This window comes from Onychostoma macrolepis, chromosome 11 (assembly GCF_012432095.1).
Source record: "Onychostoma macrolepis isolate SWU-2019 chromosome 11, ASM1243209v1, whole genome shotgun sequence".
Lineage (NCBI taxonomy): Eukaryota > Metazoa > Chordata > Actinopteri > Cypriniformes > Cyprinidae > Onychostoma > Onychostoma macrolepis.
The window spans coordinates 14938686-14964029 of NC_081165.1; the positions used below are offsets into that span (position 1 = coordinate 14938686).

Sequence of the window (25344 nt, forward strand, 5' to 3'; positions counted from 1 at the left end):
TGCTAACAGACTGAACCTTTTCTGTAAAGTAAATATTCAACAGAAGCGTGTCAATTACATGTAAGAAAGTGTCAGGAACAGTTGTATATATTATTTGTGTAATTTTTATGGACTAAACTTACCTGAAAGCAGTAAAAACTACTTGTCAGCTGAGTTACCGCCCCGTTTCCATGGTAACTCCCTCCACTCCAGTTTAAATGCGCCTCGAATGTTCAACGCGTGCGCCCATCAAACACGTGAAAGTTACGCAACGTTTACATAAATAGTACATAAAATTAGAAACTTGTCCTGAAACTTGATAACATATTGTTTAAGTGGATAGTAGGCCTAAATTGAATGAGAATATAGGATATACTGTTATATTCTATTCTATAATATCATATAATAATAGCTTTAAGAATGGTAAACAGTGTAGAAACAAAATGCATTGCAAAAACACATTGATTAAAAATACATCAAATGAGGCATGAATATATTTTCGCAAATAGCCTGTAAATACACACATGCAACATGACCATTATGTTCTACGAATTTTCAAAATATATTTCAATACAGTGGGGCAAAAAAGTATTTAGTCAGCCACCAATTGTGCAAGTTCTCCCACTTAAAAAGATGAGAGAGGCCTGTAATTTTCATCATAGGTATACCTCAACTATGAGAGACAAAATGAGAAAAAAAAAAATCCAGAAAAATCACATTGTAGGATTTTTAAAGAATTTATTTGCAAATTATGGTGGAAAATAAGTATTTGGTCAATAACAAAATTTAATCTCAATACTTTGTTATATACCCTTCATATACAAACGTTTTCTGTAAGTCTTCACACACTGTTGCTGGTATTTTGGCCCATTCCTCCATGCAGATCTCCTCTAGAGCAGTAATGTTTTGGGGCTGTCGCTGGGCAACACGGACCTTGAAATGCTTCTTACGAAGCCACTCCTTCGTTGCCCCGGCGGTGTGTTTGGGATCATTGTCATGCTGAAAGACCCAGCCACGTTTCATCTTCAATGCCCTTGCTGATGGAAGAAGGTTTTCACTCAAAATCTCACGATACATGGCCCCATTCATTCTTTCGTTTACACGGATCAGTCGTCCTGGTCCCTTTGCAGAAAAACAGCCCCAAAGCATGATGTTTCCACCCCCATGCTTCACAGTAGGTATGGTGTTCTTTGGATGCAACTCAGCATTCTTTCTCCTCCAAACACTACAAGTTAAGTTTTTACCAAAAAGTTCTATTTTGGTTTCATCTTACCATATGATCATCCAAATGCTCTCTAGCAAACTTCAGACGGGCCCGGACATGTACTGGCTTAAGCAGGGGGACACGTCTGGCACTGCAGGATTTGAGTCCCTGGCGGCGCAGTGTGTTACTGATGGTAGACTTTGTTACTTTGGTCCCAGCTCTCTGCAGGTCATTCACTAGGTCCCCGTGTGGTTCTGGGATTTTGCTCACAGTTCTTGTGATCATTTTGACCCCACAGGGTGAGATCTTCGTGGAGCCCCAGATCGAGGAGATTATCAGTGGTCTTGTATGTCTTCCATTTTCTAATAATTGCTCCCACAGTTGATTTCTTCACACCAAGCTGCTTACCTATTGCAGATTCAGTCTTCCCAGCCTGGTGCAGGTCTACAATTTTGTTTCTGGTGTCCTTTGACAGCTCTTTGGTCTTGGCCATGGTGGAGTTTGGAGTTGGACTGTTTGAGGTTGGGGACAGGTGTCTTTTATACTGATAACAAGTTCAAACAGATGCCATTAATACAGGTGGAGGACAGAGGAGCCTCTTAAAGAAGAAGTTACAGGTCTGTGAGAGCCAGAAATCTTGCTTGTTTGTAAGTGACCAAATACTTACTTTACAGAGGAATTTACCAATTAATTCTTTAAAAATCCTACAATGTGATTTTCTGGATTTTTTTCCTCATTTTGTCTTTCATAGTTGAGGTATACCTATGATGAAAATTACAGGCCTCTCTCATCTTTTTAAGTGGGAGAACTTGCACAATTGGTGGCTGACTAAATACTTTTTTGCCCCACTGTATATTGTAACCGACTATAGTACAGTTACTTTGTTGGTTTTGTGTGTAGTTCCTCTACTGTGCTGCAGGGGGCCCTACCGGATTTTCTATGTTAAGGGATAAAATGGAGGTAGGCAGTAGAGTAAGAGATACCTGTTTGGTTAAGAGGAAGCATGGCTTCCACTTGCATAACCTTACCACAAATGGAGTTCAGTTTGAGAAACTAATGTTTTCAGCTCAATCATGTAAGTGTATTGGTTAATTTTTTGTACTGTGTAACTTTGCATTAATATTGTAAATGGTTTAAGGGTGAAACTATGTGGTGTTGTTGTTAAAGGCTAATACTAGTTTTTGTTTGTTTTGTAGAAGAACTCTTTTTGTTTCTGTCCTTACATTGTCGTCTTTACTCTGAATGCCTCATCAATGGCCTAAGAAAATCTCTTCTTTAAAGCTCTGTACTTATTGTGGGACAAAACAACATCAAAGAATCGCAACATACTCTATGTTTTAAGGAGATTCGGATCGCTGATTATTTATGCTACCCTTGCTATCAGACACTTGGATTTTTTTTTCACCTCCTATCATCATCGAGGACTTCAGTATTCGGATTCACCATATACTTTGGCTGAAAGACCAATATTCATTCAATTAGATAAGTTTTTTTCTTTGTTCTCTGTTGTGATAAATGATAAATGATAAATGTGACGGGTGGTTTTTGCAGTCAAAAAGACTTTGACTGTTTTTCATGTACATGCTGTAATGATCTGTGGATTACCTTTATTTAATATAAACACTTTGTAATGCACTACGGTGTTTTGTGGCATTTTCAGTTGAGGTACCCTCCCCTAAATTATTTGTGATTTTTGCCCAAAATTTCACTTGGACGGTTACAATATTTAACAGTGCTTCACATATATGTGAATATATTACCTTTCCGTATGGGACACTTTTAGCACATACACATTTAAAATGTGCAGTCTTTTTCTGGAAATTTTTTTTAAATATTTGTCTGATAAGAAATATTGATGACTCATCCTGTACTACAAACATTTTTATCCAATCAGATGCACTCTAGAATGATAACGCTCCTTCCCCGCAACCAAGAAAGTAGCAAATTCTGGTTTGTTGCTGTGATATAACTGAAGCCTATTGGGTTTTCTTTCTCAATTTCTTCTTCTTTTTAAGGAGTCCTTCAATATGTCATGTCCAAACAGAAAAAAAGGCAATTTTAACAAAGCTGCCGAGCATATAAAGATTGTCCAGTAAACCACTCCCACCAGTTTTGGCAGTTAAAGTACTCAAAAACTGTTCACTCAAATGTGAGAGAATGTATGGTCATTAAAAACGCTTCCTTTAAAATGTCAGTATTTTGGCCAGAACTGGTCCTAAGAGTATTTTCTGAAACTTGACTAAAGAAAAGCTGACCAACTCACTCAGCCTTCTTGTCTCCTTATTTATTTACAACATCTGATGTACTCATTTGTTTACTCACAGTTTGGCAATGTGTCTGGCATAAACTGTTCCTATGGAAAGTGGGTCTGTGCGGCTGTGGGAATCATTTAGACTTGTTTCCTTAAACAGTTTGGTGTCATCTATTGCCATCTGCACAGATATACTCTCATCTCATTCACTGTAGAGAATGAGTCTGACTATGTGTCACCTTCCTTCATGAATGGATTTTTCTTGTAATATTTGTATTCAGAGATTTGCTGGAAAGTGACTCATTATGAGAGCACTTTAAAGCCAAATTCTGGCTAAATATTTATTCCCTCTAGAGTGGTAATTTGTTCTGCAGGCATACAGTATATAACACAGACAAACAATATACAATGGACTTTAGTCAAGGTAGATGCCAATTAAAACAAGGCTGTGAAGGATAAATGTCCAGTCTGCTCGTCGAGTTGAGGCTATCTTTGTAAGTTCTAGAGGTTTAATTTTCCTACTATGATCATTATTAGTTGAATTGGACCTATGTTGCCTGAAACATGCAGGTGTGTTTGCTCGTGAACAGTCACGTTGACTGTCAGATCACAGCTGTGCTTGCAGATCACAGGCTGCCTGCGGCCACGGGTCAAGCAAGCCTCCGAGGGGTCAGATGTTGACCTCTTACCCTGCCTCCCGTATCCTGTTGAGAGCAGCGTAGTCCGTGTGAGAGATGGCATGCAATCCGTCCACGCTGTATGTCGGACCACCTCAGCTGACCATGTACATTCATTTTTGCTTTTTCAGTGGACAAATGGGAAACAGCTACGGGCAGATTTTGTTCATTGGAAAGATGTTTATTTAATATATGCATATTTTGATTATGACACATTAGCATCTAGCCTCTAACTCTGTCTTGGCCTGGAAGGACTATGTTTTTTATGGTGCATAAAAGACCTTTACTAGACATTCGAAAAATATGTGTATTCATTTGTGTCAGAATTATTTACTGATCAAATGTTCATTAGATCATCACCCGCTAACACTTTTTATTTTCCATCTCACAGACTAGGATGTATCTGCTTATGGCATTTAACTTTATAGTCCATCAGGGCTTTACCAAAATCCCTCAAACATAAACTTTTTGCATCTACTCTGCAAACGCAGCCCTTGAAATATGTTTCACCTTTCACCTGTATGATTTTTGACATGTTTATTTTCCTCTAAATGAACATCATGTTGATTACTTTTCCATACTGTCTTTTGTGTGAATATTTCCCCAAGAAATGGCTTCGTTTTCAATAAGAAAACTACAATCTTACATCTCATCCCTGTGTTTCAAATGGCTTCACATGTGGGACTTTTCTCTCATTATGCTGTATGGGGTTAAATATGTTTCACTTTTTGCACAGGTAACATACTTGTTGAGTGGAGTAACAGCCCATGAAGACTCCTGTGGTCACAGCGGGAGGTTAGAACCTGGGGATCTTCAGGTAGAACACCTTGTAGTAATTTAATCAACACTGAACTTTTTTTCATGTGAAATTTTGCCACTGGAGAAGAACTGTTACGTTAAAGACTACATGTCTAATATAATTTTAAAACGACTTTTGGTCCCACTTTATATTAGGTGGCCTTAACTACTATGTACTTAGATAAAAAAAAATAAGTACAATGTACTTATGTACATATTGTATTGCAAAACACATTTGCTGCTGTTGAGTTTAAGGGTGGGCTAAGGTGTAAGGGATTGGTCAACATTGTAATTATAAATGTAATTACATGCAGGTATTTTTTTAAATATAAGTACAACGTAAAAACATGTACACAATAAGTGCATTGTATCAAATGATTAATTTAAATGCAAGTACATAGTAGTTAAGGCCACCTAATATAAAGTGGGACTGCACCTTTTACTTAAAGTGAGCCAAAAGTAACACATCAGAAATATGTACAATTACGTAAGTCTGTTATAGATAGAATGAAAGCCCCCATTTTATTGTTTTCTATACTGTAAAAATGGTTGCTAATTAAAAATTAAGCTATAATAAAATGTATTTACATTTAATAGGATGTTATATCCATGTATGCACACACTAAATGGACTAAGAGCTTTTACACCCGTAGGGCACTTCCTGTGTTTTTCGGTGTCATAAAGCTGTCTCAATTTCTCCCGGGTCAGTGAGGGAATGTTTTAATGGGCCTTTAATATGTCTGTAGGCCTCACTACTTTAACTACAGCTCGCACCTAACCTCCAGCTACCGGGGCTACAGCCTCACCATCAAACACTCAGGGACTCCCTGATAGTAGCACATAGAAACAAAAAGCTGCTGAGTGTTTCACTCCATAACTCAAACCACCTAGTGCCCAGTGGCTCCCTGAGAGGGGCTGCTAAACCTCAGAACGAATGGAAATTTCCACTAAGAGAGAGCGAAAAAGGAAGAGGTGAAAGAAAAGTGCTCCATTAAGCACATTAAGCTGTTGTTGTAAAACTGGAGTGGTTCATTTTTACGTTGAAATAAAAGCTCATAAAGATCTCTCATGCTCCACATGAAGATGACATTAACCAGTGCGCAAAGCTCCTGAACCAAGCGGTTTGTCTGTTTATTGGCAATTACTACCAGATAGGTCTACCATTAGGAATAGAATGGAATAAAACTTAAGTATTTGTTCTCACTTCTTGTTCTTTGTTTTCTGTTATGTTAGTGGATGACGGCAGGTCGTGGGGTAATTCATGCGGAGATGCCTGTGTCTGACGGTCGCATTCATGGCCTTCAGCTTTGGGTGAACTTGAAAAGTGCAGATAAGATGGTAGAGCCTCAGTACCAGGAGCTGAAGAGCAAAGAGATTCCCAAACCCAGCAAAGATGGAGTCACTGTGAACGTCATCTCAGGGGAAGCTCTTGGAGTAAAGGTAGGTGTTATAGCACAAGCTACTAAGTTTTGGATTTTGTTTTAATTTTCATGGAAAACTGGGAGATATATATATATTGGGATTGTTGAGGGAAGTCTATTATGCTCACCAGTAAAAGGTAATACTGTGAGGTATTATTACAATTTGCTATCATATAACTTTAAATAAATTTAAATGTATTCTTTTATATTCTTCGATTTTAATGTATTGTAATTTATTCCATCAGTCTTCAATCCACATGATTCTTCAGAAATTATTCAATTATTATCAATTATTGATGGTATTTAATTATTAATAATACAACTTTAATTTTAATTAAAAAGGAATAACAAAGGCTTGTTTTGAAAACATTTAAAAATCCAAACTTTTGACCATTAGTGTAATATAAATGGTTCAATAGAAATGAATCAGGAAATCAAGGTTGTGTGAATGTAGAAAAACTGATTTGTGAATGAACAGTTCATTTGAATAGTTGTTTTCGACGAGTCACAAAGAAGGTTAACAAATTGGAATTATTCATAAGAAGATATATTTGAATTTGAATGGAAATACTTTAAAAATACTTATCCAGTAATAATAAACAATTGTATAAGTAATAGACATTCTTTGTTTAAAACATGTGGAAGCCTTGGATTAACCTCTTAACTGTCACCCCCCATTTTTGAACATATACATGAAAGTGCACTATCCGAACTTAAACTCTTATAATTCATGAATGCTTTGGAATACAGACATAAGGTTGGACTCTTTTTTAAGAAGACAATCAGCAGATTACTGCAAAAGTGGAATTATTTTAAAATATGAAAGTATCAAAAGTTATAGAAGTTTAAATTTACTGTAAAGAAAATACAAAATATTATTTTTTATATATTTTATATAAAATAAATATTTTACATAACAGGTTTTACTCTAAAATTGGCATAAAATTAAAGCCTTATGTCTCAATAAGTTATGTTCCAAATTTGAAGTTGATATGAGAAAAATTGAGGTTCCTGTGAGATTTTATTTAGGGCGTCATACCACAAACAGCCACCGGTGCCATTCAACTTCATTGAATTTTTTAATGCATTTTTCTGTCACAAATGTCTAAATTTCTCTGTCAATATTACTCCGATCACAAAAAGACCACCAAATATGGAATCCTGAGAGTCAGACCTTTCCGGCAATATGTATTTTGTCAAGATTATAAAAAGTTTTGATTCTAAAAGACCGTAATACATTGTGTAATATGACACTTGACACCACCCACTAAGGGGGAGGAGACCGCCAAACGATTTTAAAGTACAATTTCCATGGTAAAGCAATGTCCGATTTCAAAATGGTTTTCACAGTATGAATTTTGAGGTTTTAAGCTTTCAAATGATATATAATTTATGATGATTACTCAAATATTTGATAGGGAAAAAAGACAACGAAAAAAAGAGCGCCAAGCGTCCCACAGGTGGGACGGTGACAGTTAATTAAGGTCATTTCTAGCCTAATGTAGTTAGCACAAGTGCTTCACAGAGCAAAGGGGCTTGTTTGGGAGCCCAGTTTCTTCTTCTTTTCCTCATAGTTTCCATTCATATCCCTTTATTCATCAATAAGCATGCCAAAACCTTCAAAAAATGATTTAAAAAGTTTATTGGATTTAAAATGTTTCTTAGTAGTTTTCAGATATACTAAAGCATTAATATGAAGTATGGATGATTACCAGCCAGAAGGCCTGCATGTTTATCAGGTGATAGAAAACATGCTCCTCGTAATTATTCTAAACTCTTTGAACCAAACCACTGAGTAAAAAAAAAAAAAAAAAAGCAGTCAGTACGCCTCCGTTTGCCTGACACTTGCATCTGTTTATTGTCTGTAATTTCGCAAACATGTTCATTTGTGCAGCCATTTATCAACACATTACGACTATTACCCACGCTTCTGTCTGTCTCTTTCCCATCTATGATTTACGGGAAATACAAAATACAAGATCCTAGAGTCATGTTTGATCCAAACGGCCGACTTCTTTGTACATATTCCATCCAATCAGAACGTCCGATTTACAATCCGATACTGAAGTCCGTCAGGCTAATTGCTGCTGCAAGGGCATCCTCTGCCCCCTCTCTCAGACAACAGCAGGAAATTCGGAGCAGGCTTCATTGGAAGTGGTTTTTGTAAAATGTTTTAAATCTAAAAGTGGTTTCTCTAGGGCAGAGGGGTGGATGCAGCGTTAAAGTTAAATGTGGGTCAGCCAAATACTTGGGCTTACTGGAACCAGATATGCACTGGAACTCACACACAATGTTTTTACATCTGTTTGAGCTCATAATTTAAACAATATTGAACAATTTCTCTTGCTTTTTTTCTTGTAGCAATAACAAAATCTAGTAAAAATGGATATGTTAGGAATAAAGAGCATAACATCTTGTTGTCACAGTAGTCTTCCGCTGTTAACCATAATTTTTTCAAGATATTATGTTGTGGTACTTACATGCCTTTTCTGTTTTCAGTCAAAGATTTACACGAGAACGCCAACCATGTACCTCGACTTTGTGCTGAAGGAAGGTGCAAAGCATGTGCAGCCTATTCCTAAAGGTAAAAAATGATTATCAGATGTCTTACTGATATTTAATTATTATTATTTTCCACTAATCCTAAAGTTAATTACAAACATTATAAACTTGGCATTTTCCCTAGTTAAGGCAAACTAATTTAGTCTTTATTTTCCTCATAAAATGCATGATTGTGAAACATCATACCTTACACAAGATTCTGGGAAAAGACAGTATGTGTTATTTTAACTCCAATAGGAATTAAGTCATAGTTCATACTTTGAGTCACTACAACAGTGTCTATATCTTGAGAGGTTTCAAATGTAAGATATTTAAATAAATAAAAACTAGTTGAGTGCCCATGAAGTGTGCTTGCATAAATGGTATAGAGTTTTAAAGTGCTCTTAAAGGTATAGTGAAGCCTTTTCAACAAGATAAGAAAATGTTTGATTGGTTATCATTTAAATCAGGGGTTCCCAAACTTTTCCATTCCACCACCCACCTAGACAAGTATAATCTATTTCGAGACCCGCCAAAATATTTGAGATAAGAAAAAAATTAGAAAAAACCAAATGGCATTACTGTACACAAGTTTAATATGGCGGAAATTAAGAAAAATAAAAATTTTATTTTATAGTAGCTACAATTTTATAGTAGCTACTATAATTACGTTTTAATTTCTTCATTTACAGACGTTAATGAGTCTATATGTCCATAAAAACTGAAACACGCTCACTTCTGCCGCGCTGCAAGTGTTGTCAAACTCGTCGCGGGGTTCAGCGCAGAAAATGAGTCGGGGGCGCAGAACCCATCGCTTTTTTATTTTTTATTTTTAGCAAAGCAAAAGAAGCGTAGCAGAACTATCTAAAACAGTTTGGTGATTAAAATAATTGTGAAACAATGGTAAAAAAAATAATAAGCAGATGTCTTATTTTAAATAAACACTAAAAACCAAGATGACAAATTTACTTCAGCCAGAAATTGACTTTTGCAATGGTTAAATAAATGTTCAGCGGTATCTTCAAAAGATTTTTGAACTTTGGCACATTTTTTTCTCTACATTGATATGTAGGCTACATTTTGTTGTAAAAATAATAGTGTAATAAATTATTATTAAAATCATAGTGTTAGAATTAAATCCGCGTTTGTGCCCCGCTCACCCCGTACATGTTAAATGTTTTTACAGACCGTTTCCTTATGTAGCCAAATGCATATGAAGGAACGAAAACAACAAACGGTTTATAGGCTATCTCTCAGAAAGATAGACAGTGCCGAGTTCAAACAGACGATAGGACTGAACATACCTGAATCGGTTTTCGTAACATTTGAATTTTCCGGTGCATGCAATCTCATGCAGAACACAGCGCAGTGAAGTGAGCGAGTTTCTTCTCATTAATTATGCGGACCGAGCATTTTAATAATGAACCATCGCTCTGAGACCCTCACTGTTATTGCAACTTAGTGCGCGCCCGCGCTTCAAAACACGCAACTCATGTTTTAAATCGCGGCCTTTGCGATTCGAAAATCTCACAAAGCAATATCGCAGTTCTTAATTAATGTTTTTATATTGTGCAGCCCTAGACTGAACTCTGTGTGTGTGTCGTGAAACGTAAATTTAGCTGCAGCCAAGTGACTTTGTGCGACCCACCTTGTCCCACTCTGCGACCCACAAGTGATTTAACCCCTGATTTAAATCACAGCGAGGTTCAGTTTGACTCCTTGAAATCTCTTGCTTATTTCATTATTTTAAAATAATGCAGCATATTAATAGGATATAATATGGTATAATGTTCTGTAATTTAATGAATAAGTATTATTTATCATTAATATATATATATATATATTACATCTTTCAGTTTTACTACAGGTGTAAATGGGAGTTTAAATGTCATGTTTTAAGGGTGGTCTCAGACTTTTGGTTCCATCTATATAAAGGGTCAATTCATGTAAAATGAGTCACTCAAATGAGGCCCAATTTAGCTGCATTAACCCTACAATTATTATTATTTTATAATTATGGTTCCAATGTTTTAATGGTAGTATTCCTTCCTCAGGTTGGACAGCTTTCATCTACACCCTCGCAGGTTCTTTATGCACTGGTGAGTTCAAATGAAGACTGAAAAGAAACTTTGTCTTCCTGCAGGCAAATCCACCAGCAGCTTTCTGTCCTTGAAATATGAGCAGGTGCTTTATGGTTATTTTTCACTTCCTCTCTCTCTCTCTTGGACATCTGACAGACATTTAGACTATTCCTATGATCTTGTGCCAATGGCAACTCTAAACTCTCACGTTGAGAAATGAGATTGCCAAAGCAGTGTTTGATATGTTGATTTATCAGGTTGATTTTGATGATTTCCAGGTTGTAGGAAATTAAACACATTCATTAACAGTAAATATTCCACTTGTGACTTTTTTGGGGAAATTATTCCAAAAGTGGGTGGAATAATATGTGGGACCATCTTTGCCTCTCAAAACATATCTCTTGCTGACATTTTCCCTTATTTAATCTGGTTTGTGGGGTATCTGGTCTTCAACAACCTCGAATCAGCCTTAGGTTGTTAGCCAGGTCTAGTTATGTAAAATGATAAATGGTGTACGTCTACATTTATAACATAATTTGTATAGGATTGTGAAATTCTGGCTATTTGAATTTCCCTCAGGCCCAGACGATGATCTGCGAACAATTGAGCCACACCACACAGTGGTTTTGGAAGATGGTGAATGCGTCAGAGTGGAAAACAAGGTTTTTTTCCCCCCTCCTACTATTCCTATGGAGCTACTCTGGTAGTTTTTGTAAGAATTCATGTTTACTGTAAATTCAGTCTCTTTATTCCCTTCATTATTATTTCTAGGCAGCTGAAGAGTCTGTCTTTGTGTTAATTGCTGGAGAACCCATTAATGAACCTGTGGTTCAGCATGGTAAGTTATAACGGTATAGGTAACATTTAAAAAAACTTTTGAACAAGTATTTATGAATTAGGGGTATGATTACATGATTTGACTATTCATTAGTCAAAATAAATGTATTGCGCATATAAATATTTGCTGAGAAAATACATCACGTTGTGTCAAACGTAATTTACATATAGATAAGGAGGCAAGATTTTGATATTTTGTAGTCTTTATAGTTATTTGCACTGAATTAACGTTAAATTGACAGTGAATATTTAAATATTACATATGAATATATTTATATTTGTTGTATTATAAACATTCTGTATTTCTACATTATCCAAAATATATATTTTCTAAAGCCAGAGGATTTATTTATTTGTTTCAGGGCCTTTTGTCATGAACACACAAGAAGAGATTGATCAAGCCATCTCAGACTACAGATCAGCCACTAATGGATTTGAGGGGGCAAAAGTTTGGCGATCAAAGATCGGCCAAAAGTTCTAAATTTTTTCTGAAGATCCCTCTCTCTGGGAATATATGGGCTTTGTTTATTTTTTGTGCCTTTAACTTAATATTCTGTGGCCCCGAGAAGTATTTGGATATTTAAATCACACTTAAAATGCACAAAATATATAAAATGTGTAAATAAAACCTTGTTTCATTTATTTAAAATCAAGATCCAGCAAAAAGAGGTTTTAAATGAAGTATGGACACGTTCTGGATGACTTTGTGTTCATGGTTAAAGGGATAGCTCACCCAAAACTAAAATGCACCCCATGATTTACTCACCCTCAAGCCATCCTAGTTGTATATAACTTTTGTCTTCTTTCAGACTCATACAATTGGAATTGTATTTTAAAATGTCCTGGCTCTTCCAAGCTTTACAATGGCAGTGAATGGCTGTTGAGATTTCTAGCAGATGATGTAGGCGTAGCATAAACTCTGGTGAGAAATGACGAATGCGGTAGCACAAAGGAGAGAGCAGATCAAAACACTGGTCACAAATTTGTACAAAATTGTTGGAGACCGGTTTTCCTTTGCTGTAAACAAAACTTGGTTCTCATGAGATTCGCATGCGTTACACTTACATCCTGTCATCCACTGGATGCCACTTTCTTGTGAACGCATGTATGACAGTTAGCAATAGTTGGAGATTACAGTTTATCAAGTTTTAAATATGGATATTTTTCTCACACAAATGCATTGATTTGCTTCAGAAGGCCTTTATTCACCGCTGGAGCCATGTGGAGCACTTTTTATGATGGATGGATGTACTTTATTGGACTTCAAAATCTCAACAGCCATTCTCTGCTATTATAAAGCTTGGAAGAGCCAGGACATTTTTTAATAGAACTCTGATTATATTTCTTTTGTCTGAAATAAAAAAAAAGTTGTAATACATATGCTAGTTCAACTGTGTGAACTTGAGGGAAACTGACTTTATACATCCACTAAAAATCACCTTGGGATCAGTTGTTAAAAGTAATTACAAAAACAGCTCAGAAAAGTTAACATTTGTTTGCAGATACCGGGAGTGATAATGTCATGTAATACACTGACATTCATATTTTTAAGTGTAACTTAAGGGTACAAATATTTTTGGGGCCACATATGCAAAATGTTACTCCAATTATTTATCATTGTTACAAAATCATATATTACTTTTAATCTACTTTTATCATATATTACTTTTAAATGTATTTCTTGTAATGTTTTTAAATAATGACCTTTTTTAATCTATTTATTTCTGTTTTTATTGGTTACACTTTATTTTGATAGTCCACTTTAGACATTTTACTAACTATAAGTAACTTTGCAACTACATGTCAACTAACTCTCAGAATACACTGTTAAGGTAGGTTTAGGGTAAGTAGACACTTCCAAAGTTTCTCATAGGCAGTATGTTGTATGTTGTGGACCCATCAAAATAAAGTGTTGGAAGATATTAAGCAGACAGTCTACTAATGACTGCTAGTCGACATGTTGTTGCAAAGTTACTTACTGTTAGTAGAATGTCTAAAGTGGACTATTGCGTTAGCAGCGCAAAAGGTTGTAGATTCAATTCCCAGGGAACACGCATACTAATATAAATGTATAGCCTGAATGCACTGTAAGTCACTTTCTGCTAAATGCATAAATTTAAATGTAAATGGACTATCAAAATAAAGTCTTACTTTTTATTTTTGTATTTGGCTCTGGCTGTTCACATTGTATCCGATCGCAACATGATTTCCTTTATTCAATATCTGTGTCTTTTTAGATCTACCTTTGACCACACAATTTATCCACATTTGATTAAAGTGATGTTGAGAATCTACACAAACAATCTGGTAATAGTTTCCTTGGACTGCTGAAAATAGATTATTTTGAAGCTTTTAAAGTAAAAGCATTCAGATGATCCAATAGAGCTCGTAGAGTGTGGGTGCAGAGAACGGTACTCACAGCCCATTACGCTGCATTAAAGCTCCCTCTAATTCCCGACTCGTATTACAAGCTCATTGTTGGGTCTGCCTGAGAGTGACGCACACACACAGATAACAAGAGAAAGGGCATGTCGGCTTAGCTCCACTCCTTTTTCATCCTGCCACTTTGCTGCATTTAAGTGGGATATTGGCTGGATTCGGTCTCTCTTCTCCGCGCGCTCTCTCTCTCTCCTCCCTTCATCCCTCCGTTCCCCCCTTCCCTCCTCCTCCTACCCCTCCTCCTCCCCCTCTTTCACTCCTTGTAGAGGTCTGGATCACATTTAAAACCACATGTTCCTGTGTGCAAGCAACTGAGCCTGGAAGTCGGCAAGCAGGAAACGTGGTGACAGCAGAGTGGGACTGGAGCGCACAACGACGGGACAGACATGCACGCCTCCCAGATGGCCTTGCACACACTGGTGGCTGGAGAAGACTGGATGTGAGCCCGTGGCGTATTTTGCAAACACATTGTTTGACACATCTGGATCCGTGAAGACCCTGGGCCAAATCTGGCCGGTCCAAGACAGATGACAGCATCAAGGGGTTGTTCTGCTCAGAGAAAATCGCAGAAAAAAGGAAAAACTGCTAAGTCTTAGACTAGCACTGATTGATGTTTCATTCTCCTCCTCTTTTTTTTTTTTTTTCTTTTTTTAAAAGAGGAGAGCCCATTTGGCTCCGAAAAGCCGTTTGTGACAGGTCTCTATTGGTGCGCCTGTGTGGTCCAGTGTGAGAAACCTGCTTCGTGATTTGTGAGCGTGCGTGAGTGTATACGCAGACTGGCCTCCCTCGCTGCTCAGTCGCTGGACGGTATCCTGGAGAGTCAGTAGCAGGATGAAGACACAGAAATGTGCTGGACTTCACATGTTGTTACTCCTGTATGTCAGACTGATGCTGGCCGTGGACGCCTACAGACCCCAGAGAGTAAGTATGGCATCCCTCAGCAGACATGTAGAACACCAAGTGCAGCCAAAACCTCAGGACATTTTGTTTGTTCACAGTCAAATTTCAATGATACTGAGGTTTAGTTGAAAATAGTTTTCATTATTATAGGTTTTCAATTGTTATACATATTAAGTTGTGAGGTCTTTAAAATGCAGTGTCTGTCCTGTTACACTCTTAAAAATAAGGGTCGCAAAATAAGGTTTTGAAATTATGCAAAAGAAGAACCAAAGTTCTTATACTTGGGGCATTTTAAAAATGTAAAGAACATTTATCCACTGTAAAGAACCTTTTGTGGAATGGGAATGTTATAGGTTCTTCATGGAACCATAGATGCAATAAAGGACCTTTATTTTTAAGTGTGCACTCACCCTTATGCCATTCTAAACCTGTATGACCTTCATTCTTGTAAGGAAGACAAATAAATAATTCTAAAGAATGTCCATAAAACAGCATTTTTCAAAATATATTTTTTTTTGAGTGGGTGGGGGGCTATTACTTTAAAATGGCTGTTCCAAGCTCAGCAGGGCCGGATGGGGCCTCCTGCTGTGACCTTAAGGTCACTTAATAGCAAATATGATCATTTTCCTGTATGTTACTGTGTGAAGTAAGGCTTGAATCAGTAAATGACAATGTTCAGAATTGCAGTCATCGAAGTAAGATAGATGGTTCCTCTGGAAGTACACTTGGGAACTCAGTGGCTACTAGTGAGCATTTCCAAAGACAAGCTGCTAAGACCATTCATCTGTTTTTCTGTGTGCGTATATCAATGGTAGGTTATGTAAGAAAGGTTATGGGTTCCAAGCAGTGGCGCAATAGCATAATATCCTATTAGTTTTTACAGATACACTTCATAAAGAGGCTGTGTTAGCATATGTGTGTGTGTGGCATGTAGCCTGGTATCCAAGTGCAGCCTGAGGCATTGTAGGGTCTTTTACATGTTCAAGCTCTCAATGTTCTCATCCGTCTCATTTCTTCTTCCTTGTAGGGGCCTCCACATCATTAATTTTGCACAGTTGTAACTCATATTCTTACTTCCTTTTAAACCCCTCCTTTACTCTTGCTCTTTCTTGCTGTTTGTTGTTGCATTGTTTGCATGGGTAAGTGAATGCAGATGGCTCCACCCTAACATATTGAAGAGATCATAGAAGATCATGTCACTACACGACAGCAGGATGCGAGACTTCTCTAGTGATGACTTCCATATCGCGTGCCAGCCCTCTCCATCCCAGCCTTGACTGTTTTACTTTCCACCCGCTTTGTGGCTTTCCCGTCTCATAAAAGCATTATTGGAAGTCCTATTACCATTTCTTTTATTCACTCTTTTTGTGGGACACACCCAGTGTGTAGTAAACAAAACCAATCCAGTGCTGGTTTTTGCCTGCTTAACTCAATATTCTCAATATTGAATGAGAAGTGGCAGACATCAGGGTTTGTATGTATAAACTCTTGCTCTTCATGAATGAAGGGTAAACTAGTGACCAATGCTTTGACCAGGGGTGCGTTTCCCAAAAGTAACTATGGTCTTAAGTTCAGCGGAACTCACAACCATAGTTGGCTAACAAAGCTTTTGGGAAATGCACCCTAGGCAGACCAAAAAGTACCCATTTAGCCAAATAATATCAGCTGGTTGATGAAATAAGTACTGATACAGTTTGGGTTAAGTTTAAAGCAAATATTGTGTAAAGTAAATGCTCATTTAATACTTTGTTTACAAGATTTATGCACATATGCTACAATTCAATTATTTTTCTGCTTCTGTTAAAGGGATAGTTCACCCAAAAATGAAAATTCTGTCATTAATTACTCACCCTCATGTCGTTCCAAAGCTTCCTCTTCGGAACACAAATGTAAGATATTTTTGATGAATTCTGAAAGATCTCTGACCCTCCCATAGACAGCAAGTATCCTAACACGATCAAGGCTCAGAAACGTAGCAAGGACATCGTTAAAATACATACACACATACTGAAAAAACAAAACAAACAAAAAAATGTATAGCCTGAATGCAATGTAAGTCACTTCGGATAAAAGCGTAGACCTGCTAAATGCATAAATGTAAATGTAAAATAATCCATGTGACATCAGTGGTTCAACCATAAAGCTACAAGAATACTTTTTGTACACAAAGAAAACAAAAATAACGACTTTATTCAGCAATTCGTCTCCTCCGCGTCACCCAATAGCGCCATTTTGGAGAGTATCACGTATACGTAAACGACAGAAGCTGTTCTGTGTCAGCAGCATCGTACGCGGATACGCTGTTTGTTGTTTACACTTTGATCTGAACGTAAACAATGTATCCGCGCCCACAAACGTTGCATACATTGTTTACGTATGTGATACTCTCCAAAATGGCACTATAGGGTGACGCAGAGGAGACAAGTTGTTGAATAAAGTCATTATTTTTGTTTTCTTTGCGCACAAAAAGTATTCTCATAGCTTCGTAAAATTACAGAACCACTGATGTCACATGGATTCTTTTAACAATCTCCTTGCTACGTTTCTGTGCCTTGATCGTGTAAGGATACTTGCTGTCTATGGGAGGGTCAGAGAACTCTCGGAATGCATCAAAAATATCTTAATTTGTGTTCCGAAGATGAATGAAGGTCTTACGGATTTGAAACGACATGAGGGTGAGTAATTAATGACAGAATTTTCATATTTGGGTGAACTATCCCTTTAAGAAAAAAAAAATTGCATTGCACAGCATAATATCTGCCAAGCAGCAAGAAAAAAACATTATATTACTAACAATATTGACATTCTCCTTTCACTACAATCAATAGATGAGTCACAAGACAGTGCCATTGTTTTTGTATGAAACAATAGCGTGAATTCACATTGTTACACAAGAGATACTAAAAAGTAGCTAGATGAGCACACTGACATACAGCGAGAATATTAGGAAATATCAGACCGCGACATGCCACGATTGACCAATAAGAAACCATGTAATGTACATCATATTGGCATTATACTGCTCGTTATTTACCCTACTCTCTAGTTATCAATATCGCCACTGGCCAGTGGCCACTGAAAGTGTGACCACTTGTGACTTTGTCAAGGTTATTCTGCAGCTGTCACTAGGCACTTAGTAGTTATTCAATCCATGTTTTGCGAAACAGCCATGATGTTCTGTTCATATTGGTGGCACACGTCCCAAACTCCAATCCCTGGGATCTGTGTCTTCACTGAGCTTCTAAACAGGTGGTCCATACTGAGCTAATAGAGCGTATGTTCCAGTTGTTTAGAGTGGGCCTCTGCCAGAGGGTGTTCCGTGTGTTTGGCTACACAGGCTGGTTTGAGAGAAAAAATGTAACTTTATGGCCTGACAACAAGCCTAGACTGAGCACGAAGCTCTAGATAAATTCTAGAGATTGAGAAATCTAGAGAAATCCAGCATTTAGGTCTCAAAAAATCAGTGTGCAATTGACCAGTCAGCAGAACGACTTATGATGATTCAAGGCTCCATTTACCCATGCTGAAGGTTGCACAGTCATGTCAATGTTTAGTGTATATCTTCAACAAGTTGTAAGGGAACACTCTGTGGATTATATCGATGTTGTAAAACTAAGGATCTGTTCGGTCTGATGCAAACTGCATATTAATTGGTGGCAGAACTACATGAGGAACAGCTGCATCCTTTCCCTAGTGTAACACTGATTCTTTACACAGCCAAAAAATGCTGAGAATATCCAATTTTGATTATCACTACTGCCGTCTAGTGGATAGAAAGAAAACGATCCTTTTAATGTGCATTTACTGCATTCGGATTTTTTTTTTTTTAAGAAGCTTTAGCCTACCACTAAATAATTTAGTAGATGTGTGCTGTCTATCTAGTAATGTGTTGTTGGTTATATCCCACTGGTTAGCCTTTTATCATGGCAAGACTTCACATACCTCACAGACAGCAGGAAGTTTGTATGATGCAAGTCTTTGTAGAAAGTTGTAAAGTTGGGAAAGAAGGTGTTTCTAATTTGTGGGCATTCTTTTTTGATCCTTCTATTTATCTAACTCCTGCTGTGCTGTTCCATACTTTTGGCTGAATTTTGCTCAGCATGCCTCATATTCTTCTAAAACATATTCTTCTAAAAATGTTTCACCTCCATATAACAATCAGCAGCCCTCATTATTTCACATTCAAGATTGAATTTCTCCATAGGACATAAACCAGGAGAGGTGGGAACAGGAATTAAGGGAAGCTGGGAGTCTGGATGAGCTTCTGATGTTGACCGAGTACCCGGACTGGAAGCTGTGGAGATGCAGGCTCAAGCTGAAGCACTTTGAATACGCCACTCCACCTGAGAGCCGCAGGTCAACTCGCTATGCGGCCGCATCGTTCAGCCCAGAGATGCTAAAAGGTTGAGACCCTCTTGCAAACATAATTGCAAACATGTGATGTCTAAGTACTGTACATAGATTTGTGTACCTAAAAAGTACCTTTTTTCAGATATTGATGACGAATGGCAGAAAACACAGTGTATGCCCAGAGAGACGTGTGTAGATGTGGCAAAAGAGCTGGGCACCAATACGGCTGTGTTCTTTAAGCCCCCGTGCGTCTCTGTCTTCAGGTGTGGCGGCTGCTGCAACAAAGAGGGAGTTACCTGCCGTAATACAAGTGTGACTTATGTCAATAAAACTGTGAGCACTACTCATTGCATTGCGTGGGTATTACATACAAGTTAATGTCCAATACAATTTGTTTGTACTTGCTCATTTATATGGAAATGATGTGCAGTTCATTCAATATACAATCAAAACACAGTCTTAAAGGGACAGTTCAACCATATATGTGTATATATATATATATATATATATATATATATATATATACACACACACACACATACAGTATATATATATCTGTCATAATTTACTTACTTTATTTACCCTCATACTGGCCACTTTTATGGTGCTTATGTGTCCTTTTTGAAGTTTTAAAGCCTTGGCACCCGCTGATTATAAATGAATGGAAAAAAGTGTCAAGAATCATTCTTCAAAATTTCTCCTTTTGTGTTCTAAAAAGAGTTTGGAACAACATGAGAGAGAACATCCATTTTTGGCTGAACTATCTCATTAAACATGTGTTTATGTGTATATTCTGTTCCACGTAACTGTATGTAAAAGACATCCTCTTCCTCACAGATTTTGAGTGTGAGTCTGGCTCCGTATAAAACTGGACCAGAGCCTGTGCTGGTGAAAATAGCCAATCACACTGAGTGTATGTGCCAGGAACATTCGCTGATCCGCAGACATGTTCGTGAGAAGCATAAGAAGAGGTTAGTAAATGAATAGGTTTGTGCGAAACTGGGTGTAACCTTGACATGAAATATTAGGTATACAGTGTAATATTCAATAATAGCTAATGTTTCTTCAGTTAATAGTTTTAGAAAATGCAAGACTGATTACAAACAGGTAGAGCTGGATGAAGTTACCAATGAGGCAATCAGCATTCCCCTGCACTTACAGAGTGCAATGCATTTTTACTGAAATTGGCTGGGTCTTTCTTGTGTAACATCAAACTCCTTGAAATGTTAGACCCAACCCTTATTTTTCCAGTGCCATGCTGTGTTATTCACTGTTGATACAACAATGTTGCTCTTGGAGAAATTACAGATCGGGCCTGCTGAGTGGCAGCCATATGTAGGAGTTCAAGTGCTTGTTGGCATGATACTATGTGTGTGTGTGTGTATGCAGTTGCTCTCCTACACGTAAGCCAGAGGACAAGAGGCTGTGCAACAAAGGTTTAATATGGGACTGGATGGCAGAGCGATGTGTGACGTACCCCTCCAGTAAAGAAGGTCAGTGAGTAATTGATTTCAACTCACGTATTGCCACTTCCTGTTCTGGCCAAACGAATGAATGCCTCGGTTACTTTTTATTATACGTTAGTCGCTATATTGCAGGAACTTTTATTCAATATAAACACATCAAGGCACACCCAACCACATGATTTTAATTTTTTTGCACATTTATTACATCTGCGATAACACTTTTATTTTATTTATACTTTTTTTTTATACCAGAGCCTCCGTCTACTGTCAGTGAGGAGGACTGTGAGATTGATGTAGAGCGATGTGAATGTATTCCAAAAGTATGGACACACAGATTACATCATACGTGACATGATTCACCAAATCTTCTGAAGGTAGAACGATTTTCAAAAACATTGGATTTTAAAACTCATATAAGACCTTATGTTTGAATGAAAAGTACAGTATTTGAATTACAGTTTCTTTGAGTATTTTTTTTTTGTCCCTGAACATATTCTTTATTAATATTTATTAGTGCTGTCAATCGATTAAAAAAAATAACTAATTAATCGCACATTTTTTTCTGAAATTAATTGCGATTAATCCCATCTAACATTAAAGTGTTTAAATATAATTTTATATAGCAATAATTTCACATTCAATCTTCAAATTAATGTACAAACAACATATTTTTAATATTTGTTTAATGGCATATTTTTTATGACTGAAGGCCAGTATCACTGATACCAAGTAATACTGATTTCCCTATAAAGAAAATCCCCTAATATTTAACCATTGACTATAGCCATTAAACATTACATTATAATTAAGAGCTATCAATTTGAACATTTATTAGACTCTAAAAATAACTTATAATTTAAGTGAACTTAAAACAATCTTGACATAAACCCATTTTAATAAATGTTATATTTAGCTAGGCTACCTTTTCACCTTTTCTGGCCCATTTCAGTCTCTACTAATGAGCTGACGAGTTGAATCGGGTGTGTAGATGAGGGAGACAGTGCAAGGCTGCTCCAGGACAGTTTTGAAAACCATTTCAGAGACATGTTCTCAATGTAACTCAGATATAACATATTCTACCTGGTCTCATGGCATTTACGTACCTGGGTGCACTTTTTAGTGTGACATGAAATACGTACCAATAAGTACATATCGCTGCAGTTTCCAAAATAAATGAACACTTTCACACAAATTTACAGAGAAAGCGTAATTTTCGCACAATTACTTGAAGAATATCATGCTATGACTTCAAAACAATATTAATATGCTGGGAGATTTGAAAACTGATGCTTTTGAACGTTAACATCGCACACATCCAACTTCATATCTATGGGTTTTCATAGCTGATAAGTTTGTTTGGTAGCTCACGGAGTACAGAGACGGATTTAGGAGACGAGAAGCACAGGTTCGAATCCCGTGTAACTACGGTTCGACAAAGCAGTTAAAATCTGCATAAAAGGAAGTTCAAATGGCACAGTTGCATCAGCTAATACCTTCTATATCAGTTTTGCAGTTGTTAACACTATCGGGTAGGGTTAGGGCTGGATTTGGTGTAGGGCATATTTCCAACACGATAGAGCATTAACTTTTAGCGACAGTCCCCGGATATTTGAATTCTGAACCGCGGCAATATGTATCTGAAGCAACGTAATAAAAAAAACAGCTATGCCTACCAATATTTACATAATAAAAACGTGCCAGGGTTCAAATATTGAACCTGTGTTTTAGCGCCACTCAGTGGACATTTCTATTTGAAACCGCGGCGAAACGTGCAGCAAAGTACGTAAAACGGCCTGCGTTAACGTGCTAATTTTGACAGCACTAATATTAATATTATTTAATGTTATTTATTTATTTTTATTTTTAAAAAATTTTGTCACTAAGGATGGTAATTCTGATTGGTCAGTCACACCAAATGTAAACTGCTGCCATCTTGCGTCTCATTTATCAATTGTAGGCTATTTAAAATAACCTCAGAGGACTTCGGGAATAATTTTACTGTAGCCTACTAGCCTATTGTTTGGGTCTTTTTTCCCCCTTCTTTTTTTTGATAATATACAGACAAAATTATAAAACAATTTCAGAGCAGATATTTCATGTCCATGTATTTATTTGGTAAACAACCATGTAATACGCCACTCCACGTCGGGATCTGATCACGAGATTTATTTTGTGATAATGCCCGACTGTAAATTATCCCTCGCGATCAAAGTAAAGTGCTTGTCATTCAGTCATAAGCATAGAATGTTTTTAAGATTCATGGTAAATATTAAACTATGAGGGATGTTTGGGCTATTTCTTACCATTCCATTAATGACACTCAGTTTCATTCAAATTTTTATATATTTTTTACATTTATTTATTTATTTATTTATTTCTACAGCTGCAAGAGAGAAAACAACGATGAACACAACGCCCTGACAATCTGCAAGTGCTGAGTGCAGAGACTGCAAAACACCATTTAATTTATTTATCTCTCTATTTATATCAAATAAAAATTCTTTTATTAACATTTTATTCACACATCTCATCAGTAGCTAACATGGCAGCGATAGCTTTCTAAATATAAAAACAACGCTGCTTTTCTGTTTGAACACATGAAAAATGATATCTGAGGTAAATGTCTCCTTTGCACTGAAGACAACGTTTCATCCTAAAGAATGTCTGTGGAATTTCATAGATATAATTTATATCTAAAACAATTATATTTAAGTGTAAATTATAATTTTTCAAAATGTTCCCTGGCGGGCTAATAGGGTCTATGTGGGTTCAAGTCATGTTTCCATGGCACAAGAGGACTACATGCGAGATGGTGTACATACAGAAGTACTTCATTACTCACTTGCATTGAGGAAATGGCCAGGCCTCTGTTTAAGTTGATGTGTTCAAAACTGAGCATGCTGCCAACAATAAAACAAATTATGTACTGGAGATGAAAGCTGTTCAAATAAAAAACGGCAAATTTAATAAATAGGCCTATGATTGTGATGTTTTCAAGGACCACTGAAACCATTTAATGTAGTGTATTAAAGCATGAAGCATTTTCAAAGAGGAAAAAATGAGTCCTTGCAATAAAACAGTAGCATTCCTGTGTTTCAATAACTTTGAATGGTTCATTTCAGTATTAACTGTTTAAATAAAGACAGGGGCAAATTGTCACAAACACCATGGGCCTCATTTATAAAGTGTGCATATGCACAGATTTGATCTTAGAGTGTGTGTGAGCCAATGCTATTTGTAAAAACTGCCTTTGACGTGGAAAAGTGCTTAGCGCCAAATCAGAGTCTGAGAAGTTGTACACACTTTTTCTTGTCAGAGTGCTGCAGGTTTTTAAAAATGTAAGCTGTTCTTGCAGCTCGCTGTTCTAAATGAAAGGATTTGGACGATGCCTGGTGATCTTTTACATGTTAATTACATTAATCAGGAGTTGTTTACAAGGCAGAGAAACCCAGGGGTGTGGACTCGAGTCACATGACTCGAGACTTGACTCGGACTCGAGTCCCAAATTTGATGACTTGCGACTCGACTCGACATAATTAAAGAAGACTTGAGACTCGACTTAGACTTTGACAGCAATGACTCGAGACTTGACTTGGACTTGAGCCCTGTGACTCGGAAAGACTTGATCAGATCAGCGTCGTTATCACTCTAGACGGGTGCAGCGTGCTTGCGCTTGACTGGCAGTAAGCCAGAGACTGCGTTCAGGGAGCGCTTTATATACAGTATATGCTAGTATAAATTAATGGAATAATAGCATAACTTACAACAAAAGAACCGAGATACGAAAAAAAGTAGTTGCTATCTCTGCTCGTGAAAAGCGCTGCCCTGCCCGTTTGATCGCCGCCCAGCAGACACACGTACGGAGCGGGCAGGAGAAAGGAGATCACTGGTGCTCGCCTCATCATCACCGTGACCGCTGCTGTGAAATGCTAAACATATTCCTCACTTCTTTTGTTTGTCCGACACCGAGGTGGACCATGAGTGACGGATCCGCATCCCGCCACGACCCCTCGCAGCTCTACCAACTCGATGTGCTTTAATTTTCATTTTTATTGGTAAACACCTCTCCGAGACCTTTTTTTTTTTTTTTTTGTCAGATCTCCACTGTTCAATCAGTTGCATATTTTAATTGCATGTGCATTTTATTTTATTTAAACCTCAGTTAAGTTTAAAGTTAATCCATAATCAAGATTTAAATCTGAGTTTAAAGTTATGGTGCAAATATTACTTAAATCCAGGATCAAAATGATGGGTTAGAATGTAAACCTGCTTATTTTTAAAGGTTTAAAGTTTGGTGCAAAATAATTATTAGATAAACCTTGATTTAAGCTAGATTTAAAATTAATTATTGCAAAAAAAATAGCTATAATTTGAAGGAAAAAAATAAAGGAGCAATTGGC

At 37.0% G+C, this 25344-nt stretch overlaps 2 protein-coding genes across 3 annotated transcripts in view; both read left to right on the plus strand.

Moving 5' to 3' along the window:
• Positions 1-12557, plus strand: part of pir (pirin) — an 18002-nt gene extending 5445 nt beyond the window's left edge. Inside the window, exons 3-9 of the mRNA XM_058790802.1 lie at positions 4848-4928; positions 6143-6349; positions 8830-8914; positions 10926-10970; positions 11532-11614; positions 11724-11790; positions 12152-12557. Of these exons, the coding sequence (XP_058646785.1) occupies positions 4848-4928; positions 6143-6349; positions 8830-8914; positions 10926-10970; positions 11532-11614; positions 11724-11790; positions 12152-12270 (687 nt within the window). The 3' untranslated portion in view covers positions 12271-12557. The remainder of the gene's footprint in view (positions 1-4847; positions 4929-6142; positions 6350-8829; positions 8915-10925; positions 10971-11531; positions 11615-11723; positions 11791-12151) is intronic.
• A 1742-nt stretch (positions 12558-14299) lies between these two features.
• On the plus strand, positions 14300-24113 carry vegfd (vascular endothelial growth factor D). 2 transcript variants are annotated; one of them, XM_058790803.1, is made up of 7 exons: positions 14304-15149; positions 19333-19531; positions 19621-19811; positions 20316-20449; positions 20868-20971; positions 21197-21318; positions 23328-24101. In XM_058790803.1, exons 1-6 carry the CDS (start codon positions 15060-15062, stop codon positions 21292-21294), a joined length of 816 nt encoding a protein of 271 aa, XP_058646786.1. In that variant the 5' UTR covers positions 14304-15059; the 3' UTR covers positions 21295-21318; positions 23328-24101. The 2 variants fall into 2 exon arrangements, with proteins under 2 accessions (XP_058646787.1, XP_058646786.1); XM_058790804.1 differs by lacking the exon at positions 21197-21318 and having other exon boundaries at positions 14300-15149; positions 23328-24113.
• The last annotated feature ends 1231 nt before the right edge of the window (positions 24114-25344 follow it).

Excerpts from the sequence above, each read along its gene's own strand:
- vegfd (XM_058790803.1), top strand. The coding sequence starts at position 15,060 with ATGAAGACACAGAAATGTGCTGGACTTCACATGTTGTTACTCCTGTAT. Across the intron at positions 20,450-20,867 it reads CGTGAGAAGCATAAGAAGAG|TTGCTCTCCTACACGTAAGC; the intron begins GTTAGTAAATGA and ends GTGTGTATGCAG. Across the intron at positions 20,972-21,196 it reads GTACCCCTCCAGTAAAGAAG|AGCCTCCGTCTACTGTCAGT; the intron begins GTCAGTGAGTAA and ends TTTTTATACCAG.